The sequence below is a fragment of the Manis pentadactyla genome, chromosome 11 (genome assembly GCF_030020395.1).
Source record: "Manis pentadactyla isolate mManPen7 chromosome 11, mManPen7.hap1, whole genome shotgun sequence".
Lineage (NCBI taxonomy): Eukaryota > Metazoa > Chordata > Mammalia > Pholidota > Manidae > Manis > Manis pentadactyla.
This window is the reverse complement of record NC_080029.1, coordinates 41,308,149-41,322,584: the sequence shown is the minus strand read 5'-3', so window position 1 is coordinate 41,322,584 and position 14,436 is coordinate 41,308,149. Positions and strand designations below refer to the sequence as shown.

Genomic DNA, 14,436 nt, shown 5'->3' with positions numbered 1-14,436 from the left:
TTGCCATTCTGATTTATTAAATTTGAGGCATAAGGAAAATGAGACAAGGTGTGTCTGCATTTGAAGACTACACTGACATCATCCATTTCCTGTGTTTAAGGAGCTGGAGTATCAGAAGTCTCAGCCCCCACAGCTCGGGGATAAGTTTGTGTCCGTTGTCAGCCAGTTCATCACAGTGGCCAGCTTCAGCTTCTCTGATGTTGAAGATCTTCTAGCAGAAGCTAAAGACCTGGTAAATCTCCCCTTGTACACTGAGTGCTGCTTGACAGGGCTGGTACTTTCAGATGTTAATACTCTAAGTATATTTTCATTTCTAGGACTGTGATCAATAGAAACACACCCATTTTGTCTATTTTGTCAACTGATCTATGTGGCCTTCAGGTTACCAAGACCTTAAAGTATTTGAATGGTAAAACCAGTAAAAACTTAACAGTTTTCTCTTGGTTGATAGTGAATCGAAGTACTTATCTCTAGAAACCAGCAAAGAGTAGATTACGAAAACCCAAGGTAGGATGAAAAGTGAATCTGTGTGACAGTAGCCAAGTACTTCAGTGCCTATGAGTAATGTGATCTCCTGAGGTAGAATCTTAGGATGACAGGATGCTCCCTCTTGAAATCTCCAGCAGAACTTACTAAATGAAATGCATTTTAATTTGCAGCCTCATTGCAAGAGGCATATTGTTTAATAAGACATTTCTCTTTATGATCAATGCTATTTCAAAATTTTGTTTTCCTGTAAAGGGAAAGTTTTTGTTGGTTAATAACCAAGACCTTTAAATCCCCCCACCCTTTTCATTTCCTCTTGCAAAATACATACACATTCATATACATGCACACATTCTCTTGTTTTCTCTCATTCCCCTTCTCATTGTTAATAAGTGATATTAAGCCTCTACCCCGCCCTGTCAAATTCTTCTGTACTGCCCATCTCACAGTTGCCACAAAACTCTTGCTTTAACTTGAATCATTGCTTTGATACTTGAGTAATGGATGTCATTTCTCTGTGGTGAGCTTTTCAGTTGTAGATCCAGGTGGTTGTTTATAAAAGTGCACACATACTGGTTAAAGTCAGGGGTAGACGTGTTAAGATATATTAGCTAATCTCAACATTAAACCCCACCTCCAACGTTATTAAGTACATGAAAAGACAAAATATGTTCAAATGACTGCTGTTAGAAGTCCAACTTCTGATATCCAGTGATTGAAATCAGTCAACTAATGTCAGCAACCTCCACTGTGATAGACCCCCATCCCTTGAAGTATGTTCGTGTATGCCTCACCCCTTGAAGTACATACTCTGTGAGGGAAGAAATGCTGCTCCTTTCCACCCCAAACCTGGCAACAGATTACGTACTACAAACATTTTTAGAAAAATCAACTGGACAGTTAATTTTTTTATTTAAAAATACACTCACAAAAAATAATTTATTTTAGTGTGGGAACTTTAGTCTGGGACTAGTTTCCTTCAGATTTCTAAGACTAAAATATACATGACTTCATCATCACTAGAATTCCTAGATAAAAAGATCATTCAGAATGGCTTGAAGTGCATGAACTTGAATGTTTTAGAAACTCAATTATATGCTATCTGTTGCTGTTTTGTCATACCAGAACTTTTAGAAATTAGCTTATAAAACCACGGAGTAAGCTAGAGTGCTGTTTGTGGCGTGTGAAGAATGTGTTGTTTTTCCCTAAAGATTTCCAAATAAGTAAAACATAGAGAACAACTCAGTGAAGAGAAAAATGGCAAAAGAACATTTTTACTATAAATTTAAAGATATGAAATAGTAATTTAAAATGTCATATATATATATACCTATATATATATATAGGTATATATACACACACACACACACACATAACATAATCAAAAATTGTTTAAGAATAAATATTGAGGAAGAATTGGATAAAGGAAGTCAAAAGGTTTAAACTTCCAAGTATAGGATAAATAAGTACTAGGGAGGTGATATGTTCAACATGATGACTGTAGCTAACACTACAATGTGGTATATTTGAAAGTTGTTAAGAGAGTAGGCCTAGGAAAAAAACATTTCTTTCCTTTCCTCTTTTTTGTATCTATATGAGATGATGGACATTAAATGTAATCATTTCACAATATATGTAAGTCAAGTCATTATGCTGTACACCTTAAATGTATGCAATGTTGTAATTTGGTTATGTCAGTAAAGCAGGGGGGATGGGGGGACACCAAAAAAAGTGAATAAATAAAAACATTTCCTTTAGGTACTAGTATTACTGAAATATTAGAAAAACTTAACAATATAATAAAGTCAGGTAATACAAGAAAAATAAAAGCCATTAGGAGCTCTTGGGTTGGGGAGGACTGCATAAACACCTCATAGACTAAATATGAAGAAAATTAGAAGATCTTAAGAATTGTAAGTGGTAGATTAGGCATAGGGAATGAGAACTCATTTGACATTGAAACTAGAAACACCATCCTTAGTAGCTTAGGAATAATAGCATTAGATCCTTAGAGAAGGAAGAAAAACTCTGACAAACCATTTGACTGGCATTGAAAATTATTTGGACAGTCATAATGCTAAGATTCCTACAAGCATGCAGTGTCAAGTTAAAAAGATAACTACCAGGAGAACTAAAATTAGAGACAGTTAAAACTAAAGACTGAAGTACTGTCTTGTTACCATATACATATAATTTTAATTTTTAAAAATTGTTCTTAATACTTTACATTTTAGCTGTTTAAAAGATTTGCATTGAAAGGGATTCTGAAACAAAGGACTTGGAGTAAAATTGTATTCTCAGTCATAAATTTTGGGTTGTATTAATGATTCCACAATCAGTTATTATTTTCTAATTGAAGCCCAGGAAATGTAACAATACCAGCATTATTTATGATTAGGAAAAGCAGCTAAGAAGCACTGGATCCCATATGCTTTTGATGTTAACCATATGGCCCCCATAAATGATATTAAACTACTTCAAAGGAAATTAAAAGTACAAGTTTCCCTACCCTGCTGAGCTTGCTATTGGTTTTATGTCTTGAGTGCTCAACTTTGTGGTATTTTCCTTTCTTGTTTTTACTACTGTTTAGTTAATAAAAAGTTAGAGGAAGTAATCATAGGTGTTAAGCTGAAGTGAGATGGACAAGAAATAAATGGTTGCAGAAGCCAAGGAGTATTAAATTTTTCACGTTAGAAATGACCGACAGGCATGTTCAGCCGGCAAAGATCAGTACCGGCTCCCTAAAATCCAGTGGGGTACCTGTGACCCACCTGAGCCTTAGTCCTTCTAGAGAGATTTATGTTGGATCGTGGACTGCTCCTGGAACACTGAACTTTTTAAAACCTTTTCTTTTCCAGTTTACTAAAGCAGTGAAACACTTTGGGGAAGAAGCTGGTAAAATACAGCCAGACGAGTTCTTTGGCATTTTCGATCAGTTTCTTCAGGCCGTGTCCGAAGCCAAACAAGAGAATGAAAACCTGAGAAAGAAGAAGGAGGAGGAAGAGCGCCGGGCTCGCCTGGAAGCCCAGGTACAGGCGCCCCCTGCCGGAGGTTCCGTTTCTGCAGCCCCTGGTGCCGGCCTGCGGCGAGCCTGCAGCCCGGAGGGCGTCCGGGTGCCCCCTAGGAGGCCGCCGGGAGTTTGCATTGGTGTGCGGCTCCTCCTAGGCGATGGGGCTGTATGGATCTCAGGTTCACAATGGTTATCTCTTGACAACAGAATTTTTTCCCCTTCAGATAAACGTCTGAATTATCTAAATGTTTTATATGTGGATTGTTTGGCTTTTAATAATAGTAACCTTGTGTAGCAGGTTCCAAAGATCCACAGTGGGTAGAGGCTAAGCCTATGAGGTACGGGGCGTGAGCATTTGCTTCAGTCTCTCTATATCACCAAAGAAACCCGGTGAGCATTTGCTTCAGTCTCTGTATATCACCAAAGAAACCAACATTTGGAGTCTATTTAATAGTGATAACTTTCTCACTCCATGATGGATATATAAATTGTCCCAGTTGCTCTTAGAACATCATGAGGTCTACCTGGATTCTAGCTGGTGAGAGTCTAATCACAGAGTAGTGGTCATTTTTCTTAAGCGTGCTTTGCTTCGACAGTGAGCCCTCATGTCCCCGTTAACCTCTCCCGTGACACCCAAGGGGGTTAAAAGCTGCACTCGGGGAACATGTCTGGGGGTGACTGAAGCGTGGCCCATGTTTCACAGAATTCATCTCCACTGGGGGGAAAAAAAGATTTTGACACTCCTCTAAGAGATTGCTTTCTGTTTGCAGCTCAAAGAACAACGTGAAAGGGAACGTAAAATGAGGAAAGCGAAAGAGAATAGTGAAGAAAGTGGAGAGTTTGATGACCTGGTTTCGGCTTTACGTTCAGGAGAAGTGTTTGACAAAGACCTTTCGAAACTGAAACGGAATCGCAAGCGCATAACAAACCAGATGACGGACAGTAGCCGCGAGAGACCAGTCACAAAACTTAATTTCTAATTTTCCCTGAATACTTTTTTAGAAAGCTCATTAGCAGCCCCTTTGAAGTGACTAGAGCTTTTCATTACACTGCCTTGCAGTCCAAACAGTGGCAATTTCTTCTTTCATCTGTGAGTGAATGTGTGTATGTAAATGTATGTGTATATATATTAAAAAATGTATATAGAAGTCTGAGTGTTGTCTGGGGACCTATATGTATGTTTTAAAAAGCTCATTAATGTATGTGCTCAGAAACCCTTTGTGTATGCATTTATATTGAGTGTGGCTCATTTTCTTCCCTGAACACAGCTGTTCAGAAAGCACAATACTATCTCCTGAAAGAGATGACAGAGACAGTCCCTAGAGTAAAAAGAATAACAATAGCAAAAAAAAAAAAAAAAAGGCTTGAGAAATAGTTTATGGTTTCCCAGCTTGGTATACTTTGAAATTATTTTCACTGGTGAAACTGGTGTTGGAAAAGTGTAGAGTTAAAATGGTTTTTGATAGTTGACAAGGTGATGCTGAAGCATTGCATCAGTAACTGATAAGACCAGCTGAGAATTTTTGTCATTGCTGTGGGGATACAGTCCATAAATGTTTATTGAGAACATCTTGCACACAATCTGAATTAGGTAGAATGTCAATCAGAATTTTTTTATATATTTAAAACTTGGACATCAGGTTTTCTTATCCTAATTTCATTGAGTTCTCTGCCAAACACTCTTGATGATTTTTTTACATTGCTTTTGGGAATAATACTATTTCTCTAAATTCAGTCCATGCTCTTGTTAGAGAACATCACAGAATGCTTGTTGTCCTAATAATGTAGATACATAAATTTTAAAAATAAAATTTGCCACCCAAGACCTGAAAGGAGTAATTCTCTGAAAGGATAAAAATTACTTTTTAAAAAAAATTTTATGTGGTGCCTTTTTTTTTTGTACTTTGTTTTGGAAGACAAGCTGCATCTTCTGTGAATATGGGTCTAGACTATAGAACCTTTAGTGAATGCACAAAATGTCAACAACACCAACAGAGATGCCAAGAGCTATTTATCTCTATGTTTGAAGTGGTTTGCTGTTTATATGTTGTCATTTTAAATTGTGTGTCAGTAAAGCTACCTGTAAAATTTCAGTCCAAAAGATAAAGCTCTCAGGGAAAAATGAATTAAAACAATGAACATTTGAAAATAAAATACAGATGCTTACGATTAACCTACCAACTCCTAATATGCTTAAATTATATACGAAGAGGACTGTTATTTTTTTTTTTTTGCTTTGCTTTATTTATTTGTAGTGGGTTGGGGGGTGCTAAGGTTCTTTTTCCTTTTCATTGATCCTGTTGTGCTTGGGTTTCCTGTGGAGAGACTAGTTTGTCCTGTTGCACTGTAACATCACTTACTCATTAAATTGAGTTTTTCAGTCAATTAATAAATATTTATTAAACACCTACTATGTGCCAGGCATAGTGGGGATACAATGATAAGCAAGACAGAGTCCCTGTCCCTAAGGCGCTTACTTTCTAAAGGGGATCTTAAGGGGTGAATAGAATACCAATGTATTTGCTGTACAGGAATCATGCTATTTAAAAATCATTTGTATAAACTATAATGTTTAGTGCAGATGCCGAGGTCTCTGTGCTGTGTCAAAGCTGTGAAATAGTGCTCTAAGAGTTGTCAAGAGCTATGGTTTTACATGTTTTTCCCTCACTGCAAACTTAGTGACTTTCTATACATAATATGGAAGTAAATGACTCTAGCAAATAAAATAGTCATAAACGCACAGCAGAGGTTGTGCTGCCCCCACCCCCTCGTTACCAGGGTCTATGAAGACACCATGATAAAGGTGCGGATGGAGACTATGTTCCACAGGCTTGGAGGTGAGGAGTGGGATGTGATGCTGGATTTCTCTATTCCTTAACTAAAGTGCCTCTATATTCTTTTCTATTTATAGCAAGAGAAATTTGGTCTGGCTCAGTTTTGGAACTGTATTTTGAAAGTGGCTTTGTTTTACAGTTTAAGGAATGGACAAGTGGATGGAGAGTCACATAAAGGTGCAGGTTTGTGTAGCCTATCCCTCTTGCCCTTTTGAATCATCCTCATTTTGATACGGCCACCCTGGTAGGCCTCCTTTACCATTCCCATTTTCTGTTTCTCTCCCCAGAAGCTGTGTGCAGGTAATTCCATGTGCCATTGTTAAAAAAAAAAAAAATCTACTTTTTAGATTGGTGCTGGTGTAAGTAGCCATTTTCTCTCTTGAGTGTGTATTTTAAAGTTTTTTGTTTGTTGTTTTCTTTTTTAAATTAATGCCAAAAAGGAAAAGCATTATAATTTGTAAATTTACTTATATGTCTTGTATCTTATTAGCTTTGTAGTTGGAACCACTTAGTGTTTAGGTGCAAGACTGTTGTTACAGTACCAAGAAAAATGTTGTATGTGTTATGAGACTGTACATTTTTTAATAGCAATATGCAATAAAGAGATGAATTCATTGGCTGTATTGATATGCTTTCTATGAGTTTTAAAACAGCATTATCAAACTTTGTACTTTTTACTGTGAAATTTAAATATTGCAAGTCATTTATTAAATCAGAAGTATATGAATATTTTTTAAATTGTACATACTGGACCTAGAACGGCATAGTTTTCTGCATGTCCACAGACTACCATGCTACCTCCTTTTATAATTCTATAACCTCTTTGTATAACTTTATATGTTATATAGCTTCATGGTGGGACTACTGGTGAACTAGGAGTATAGAAAAGTATCTCTAGTCTCTAGAATAAAGAAAGACCTTTTTCATTTTGAAGCATTTCCTTTTTCAAAAGTGTGGTATAGGTCAATATGGGAAGTGTCACTTGGATAGAACAAGAATGTGTATTATACACTTTGGCTGCCTGGCCATCCTCAACCCAATTTGAAGCCAAGCTAAAAACAAACGTCCTCGTGGTCAGTAGGGGAACCAAACACTTCCAGTCTTTGGAGTGAACTCACGATGCTGTTAGAATTGCTGACCATCCTTTCATCTAGCCATTGGACACCATAGCATCCAAAGGCTGCTTTATCCTATGCTGGCATTCAGATGGGAGTGAGCCTTCTGCGTGTTAGGCAAATCTCATATTCCATCCCACAGACTGAATTTGCTATTGTCTATTTGTGCATTTGTGTGCAGAGCTATGTGTAAAACCACCCAGACCCTCAGTTGTTTGGTGTATTGCTAGAAACAAAGAAGAACACGTTAACTCAGATCATTACATTTATGTCTTCAATTTCCCAAAACCATCACTGGGGGAAAATGTGCTTCGTCAAGGGGTGAAGCTATTCAGTCCCTCCAGAATTTTTCCCCTTTTCTATAAACTAACATGGGTTTATGTGACCCAAAAAGAATAAACTTTTATTAAACTAGTTTGGACACAATTATTTAAAAGAACTGAGCTCTGAAAGGAATTTTCTGTTTTTTTAATAACATCAGCTGTTTCCTATCAAGTGGAAACCTAAATTAAGAACTCCCAAGGTTTAGCAGCTACTTGATACCATCCAGTTCCATAAACACTAGCTTTGAAAACCACTGGACTGTGTGTAGAGACATTTAAAATCAGGTTCCAGGGCTTCTTGATTGGGGTAATTTATAGACAATCACTATGTTGAGTTAGGTACTCTTTTTCTCTAAGTGATCTATATATTGGTTTAAGTCTCTGTGTCCCTGTTCCCCCTATTAATACAGGCTTTACTGAAGTCTAAAACCTTCTGAATCTAATTTAAAAATGGCTTGAAATATACAGTTTCTTTATTTTGGAGAAAGTTTGGGACCCCTGGAGGAAGGAGTTCCCTGTTTATAAGATATTTGAGTTTTCCATAGCAAAGACCAATCAATTGTTTTTCTCCCATCTTGTGGGGAAAATATCAGATCTGACCTTTGGTCTCTTCCCTGACATGATTTTGTCCATTGCAATCAACCGTGTGTTTCCATGGTACCAAACAAAACAACATGAACACAGGATTGCCCTAGGGGTTTTTGACAAAGGAGATCCGTATTTTCATCAAACCTTCATATGTTTCTGTTTTTCACAGGAGTTTCCTAAGTATAATTTTCCCATGTCATGTAAATAAAATATTTGCTTTCTGCTTCTGTGCCTATGGTTTCTTTCACTGGAAAGAAGAAGAAATTCTCTGCTGATCTTTGGTACCATCTCCCATTTCATTTACACTCGTTGTGGTCATGTGGGAACATCTCTGCGGCAAAGGAAGCTCTGCAGTCCCGTGTGGTGGGCAGCATCTCTTTTTCATGTCCTCACAGCAGCCTCCACTGCATGGAAACTTCCCTAAATCTAGTCAGGTGTGGGGACACCCTGAGTCTCCTAGGAGGGAAGTGGTGCCGGAGAGGAGGCGATTGCGATGCTGAGCAATGACTCTGAAAGACAGGCCCAGGGGAACAGGAGGTGCCTCTACCAGCTGCCCAAAAGGAGAAAAGCTCCCCAGATGCACAGCCTCAACATCTCCCTTCCAAACCAGGTCAAGTCGCCCTCCTCCTTCTCACAGACCACAGTAACTCCCTTTGATTTATGCTCTTTGACTTCCTGGGTGTATTCACAATTGGGTGTATCTCAAAAAAACAGCCCAACAGGGTAGCTCCTCATTACCTGTCCCAGGACTTCGGTCCAGATGGGCACCTTTGAGCACTCAGCCAGTCCCTAAGCCTCCTAAGTCTCCAAGGGGATGCTGGTTGCTGTTGGTTCCTTTAGAAGACAGAAGGGGTGGCAGTGGGGGTGGTCAGAAATAAAAGGAAGGGATGGTCACTAATGAGCTAATACATTTAGGCAGTTCAGGTGATCACCTCTAGGATTTCCGGTGTAAGTTAGTTTGTGCCCGTTGACTGTCATTAGAAGGCTCCCAAGAAGGCCCTGTCCTCCCTCCCTGCCTTTCTTCCTTCCTTCCAACCAGCTTCATTAGTTACTCCACTGTGATAAGGCCCCCATTATTAGGAATTCTTTTAAAATGCCTGTTGCAGAAAACACTCCTCTCCTACTGCCCTAATGTGAGCTATTTGACCCTGAAACTAAAAATGTTTAGTGATCTGACATTTTTATGGCTGGTGAGTTCACACTAAAAACTTGGTCTCCCAGTGTCTACTAGGTGGGGTCTCTCTGCCGGAAGATTAATGCAACAGGGAAAGAAGCCCCCACCGCATGATCTGGAGAAATGATGCTTTGAGGGCAGCTGGTGGTGACCTTGCCTCACTAGAATGTGGCAAAGGCGATCCTAACATTCTGGAAACTCCCTATCACCCTTACAGTGCCTCCCAAGCTCGCTTGCACTGATTTCTAAGTAACACACTAGAACCCAGGGTTGCTTATGCAGTCAGACGTAGGCTGTGACCCTAGGCGAGTCTCCTAAACACCTTTTGAAGCTGGGCAGAGCAGTTCTAAAACTTCCCATTGCAGGGTGCTTTAGTCCTTGGAGGCCCCCGGGCCCTGGGTGCTGGGAATTCACAGCAGCCAGCTTAAAAACTAGAATTACACAAACTCCCGAGTGCACTGTTCATCAGCCATAGCCAAGAAACCTGCCTCCTCCCTTGGCTGTGCGGGAAGGGCAGAGGTGAGAGGACAACTGCTTAGAGCAGGTTCCATCTCAGCAGCAGGAGGCTCAAGCCAGGGTTTCCCTTTGTCTTACCAGGGAGCCGACAACACTGATCCACGGGCATTGATTAATCATGAAATCCACGTATATCATTAACAGCGTTCTTCCCTCTAGAGGCTGTGGTGACCTGGGAAGAGTGTGGTTGGAAGAGAAGGAAGGAGCAAATCAAAATAAGCAGATGGGCCGGCTGCTCTCTTCCCTCGAGCAGCCACAGCTGGAGTGCTGTACTGTCACAGACACTACGTTTTAAGAGCAACACTGACAGATGAAATGCACCCTGGCTTGCAAGTTTAGAGATTGACCAAGAGGCATCCACTGACAAGAAACTCTGAGCCTGCAAAACAAATTATGGAGGAGATACAACAGCTGGCCTCAAGTACTTGAAGAGGGAGAAGACTTACTCTGTATTTCACCAGAAGGCTGGGTTACAACCAATGGGTGAAAGTCACCAATGAATTGATTTCATTTTTCCCAACTTTCTCTCTCCAGCAACTGGACAGGCCGCCTCATGATATACTGAGTTCGCCCATCCTTAGAGGCATTCAGACCTCCACACTGGATGCTCAGCAATGAGATGACCACCCATCACATCAGGGATGTTGTCACAACTTTGGGGCTAAGTGACAGGCTAGGTAGGTGATTTCTTTATCTTTTTATTTGGAAATAATTTCAAGCTTACAAAAAAATTGCCACAGTAAAAATAGCACAAGGAATACCCTCTGCCTTTTTCCAGATTCATTGTTAGCATTTTGCTTCATTTGTATCATTATTTATTCTCTTGCTTTTTATATGTATACATGTGTACACACTGGTTTTTTCTGAAACATTTGAGAGTAAGCTGCATCCATCATGGCCCTTCACTCCTAAATACTCCAGTGTGTACTTCCTATGGATAGGGATATACTATTACATAGCTTCGATGCATTTACCAACTCCATAAATTTATACTCATACTTTCATCACCAACCATCTAAGTTTCAGTTTTATCAGTTGATATAATAATGAACGTCCTTTATAGTATCTCCCCTCCAGTAGAGGTCAGATTACTGCGTTTAATTGTCACGTCACTTTAGCCTCTTGTACTCTCTAGTCTTTCTTTGTCTTTTATGGCACTGACATTTTTGAACAAAAGTCCTATAGGAGGCAGAATGATGGCCCCTCCAAAGATGTCCATGTACTGATCCATGGGCCTGTGGATATGTGACCTCCCTTGGCAAAGGGGACTTTGCAGGTATAATTAAGTAAGGATCTCGAGGTAAGAATATCCTGGATCATTGAGAAAGGCCCAATGTAATGACAAAGGTCCTTATAAGAGGGAGACAGGAGGGACAGAGTCAGAGAAGGAGATGTGAGGCAAAGCAGAGGTTGGAGTGATGTAATTCTCACTTTGCAGACTGAAGGACACCTCAAGACAAGGAGTACAAGTCTCCCCACCCACTTTTCCTCTCTAACTGTAATTTTCCTTGTACTGTACTTGTCTGATGGTCCTTTTTCTCATGTTGGAAGTTATGTATCCTCAGCTTCAATGCAGTATAGGTTGTATAAGAGAATCACATGCACAGGCACACAATGTCCCTCAGAGGTGACAGGAATCTTGATCACTCAGTCGAGCTGTCACCCAATTTTTTTTTTGTTAATTACAGAATTTTGTTCTCTCTTTCAATTAATGAGCAGTCTGCTCCTCCTCAAAATTTCCCCCTAAACATAGCATCCATCGAAGATTCTTGGCTGAAACAGTCTTTATAATGATGGTTGCAAAATGATGACTGTTCAGCTCCAACATTCTCTCCACATTTACCATTTGGCGAAGGTATTCTACTGTAAGCAAGAGTCTTTCCACCCCCTCCACTGTTAATTACCTGTCATCAGTATGGGCTCATGAATATGTATTTTTTCCAGTGGCTTATAATTCATTACTGTACTTAATTATCTTTATGCTCAAATCTTTCCAGATTTGGCCAGGGAGAACCCCCTCAAATTTGCTCTTATGTCTTTCTAAAAAAAAAAAAAAGCATTTCCTAACTTTCTGGCATAACAATAGTTTCAAGGTTCATCTTATACCTACCATGACCCAGCCTTGGAGTGAGCCATTTCTCCAAGGAACTCTGATGCCTTTTAGTAGGAAATGGTATCAGAGACAGAGATTTTGCTTCTTGAGCCTTTCCACAGACAGGAAATAAATGTGTATGTGTATATATACAGATGACATGCACATGGGTACGCATGTGCACATATACACAGATATACATACACATGTTTTAGAAATGATGACTTCACACCAATACCTCAAATTCTAATCTAGCCCCACAGGGTTTCTTGCCTTCCTCTATTCTATATTTGTATGTCTCTTTTTCTGCAGTGAGAACTCTAAATTCCAACCACAGCAGCACAGTTGTTGAATCCTAATTTAAAAGAGTTTCAAAATTGCTTCTTACATAACACCACCAAGAACTTACCTACCAGAGAGTACGAACTAGAATTTGTACTTCTTCTACTCGCCCTCCCCACATCCTGTCTGTTCCAGCCTGAGGATATGTAATCAAAAACCATGTTCATAAATTGCTTGCATAGGTTCTTTTTATTTTCTGCCCTTTCATTATGATTATAGTAATCATTTAAAGTACACTCATTCATTTCCATTTTCTTTCAGTTTCAGTTAGGTTTTGTCCACTTCTTATTCTGATTTATTATTTAATATGTAGGCTACTAACATACTTTAAAAGTCCAAATTACACATAAAGCTTACTAAGAGAAGCATCCCTCTCTCCTGTATCCCTTTCACACCACTCCACACCCTACCTTGTAGCTGTCCAACTTCATTGTTTTCTAGTTTATCTTTGTTTCTTTTGTAATGATAAACAGATCACTTATTTTTTCTTCTTTTTGCCCAAAGGTAGCATACTACATATGCTCTTGTGCAGTGAACCTTTTACACTTAATACCTGCAATTTCCCATATCAATTAATACAGATCTTCAACCTCTTTCTATTTTACAGCTGCATAGTACTCCACTGTGTGTAAGTAACATAGTTTATTCAACTAAACTTCCATATTTTCCACTTATGTGTACCATTGCAATGAATAAGGTGTGCATCTCTATGTATTATTGTTGAAGGTATATTTCCAGTATTAATTCCTAGAAGTGGGATCGCTGAGTCAGAGTAGACATACAGGTTGTTTTGTTAAAGATTGATAATCATAGGGATTATACTGGTTTGTATTCCCACCAGCAATGTGTAGGTATGTCTGATGAATTCAATCCATTCTCACAATCTCCACTGTTACCATCTGGGACAAAGCCTCATCTCTCTTCTGGATTATGGCTTCCTAACTAGTCTCTTTGCTTCAGCCTTTTTCCCCACAGTCTACTTTCAATATAATAGCCAAAGTGATGCTTCCAAAGTGTATGTAAAATCATGTCAGTCTACTTGAACTCTCCAGAGGCTTCCCACCTCACTTAGGTGTCATGTGACAGCTCGCACAGTGGCCTCCCACACCCTGTGTGATGTGGACACTAGCCGACCCCCTGCCCCTCTGACCTCATCCTCACTACTTTCCATCTCCTCCCTCTGCTCCAGCCTCACTGGCATCCTCTTCTTGCTCAGTCATACCAAGCGCTGACATACATCAGAGCCTTTGGACTTCTCTTTCCTTTGCCTAAATCACTCTTTCCTTAGATATCACATCACTTTCTCTGACATGTCCTCAAGGGCTTTCTTCTAATATCACCTTCTCAGCAATAACTTACTTGCCACTTAGCTTACAATTACAGCCCACACCCACCTCAGCACCCACCCCTATTCTCTGCTCTACTTCTCTTCTTAATACTTATCATCTTTTATTTTGCATATCATTTGTTTAGTATGTCGCCAATCCAACCCCACCCATTAAAATGAAAGCTCCATAAAGTCAGAAACGTTTGTCTGTTTTGTTTGCTGAGGATTCCCAGGACCTGGAACAAATTGTGAAATTCTGGTAGATCTAATGAACATTTGCTAAATTTAGTGAATGACTTTGATATGGCACTCTCTTTCTTGGATAGATCAAATCAGCAACAAATAGAGATGATATGAATAATGCACTGGAGGTTAATTTAACAGATATATTTTAAACAAAGATATATTTTAAAATATAAGCCCCTTTTCAAATGTTTGTGACAGTTTTTAACAATATAGCAGCAACTGAGAAACTCTTTATTGTGGGGCGTCCTGTGCACTGTGGGATGGTCAGCAGCTTCCCTGGCCTCTACCCATTAGCACACCTCCCCAGATTTTGACAATCAAAAATGTCTTCAGACATTGCCAAATATCCCCTGAGGAGTGAAACTGCCCTCCACTGAAGCCCA

General features: G+C 39.4%; 1 protein-coding gene across 8 annotated transcripts in view; it reads left to right on the top strand.

The window, feature by feature from the left end:
- DAAM1 (dishevelled associated activator of morphogenesis 1) overlaps positions 1–6,949 on the top strand; it is a 192,367-nt gene extending 185,418 nt beyond the window's left edge. For all 8 annotated transcript variants that reach the window (XM_036919117.2, XM_036919114.2, XM_036919123.2 and 5 more), the window contains 3 exons: positions 101–232; positions 3,345–3,515; positions 4,267–6,949. In XM_036919117.2, the coding sequence (XP_036775012.2) occupies positions 101–232; positions 3,345–3,515; positions 4,267–4,476 (513 nt within the window). In that variant the 3' untranslated portion in view covers positions 4,477–6,949. The remainder of the gene's footprint in view (positions 1–100; positions 233–3,344; positions 3,516–4,266) is intronic.
- Positions 6,950–14,436: the final 7,487 nt, after the last annotated feature.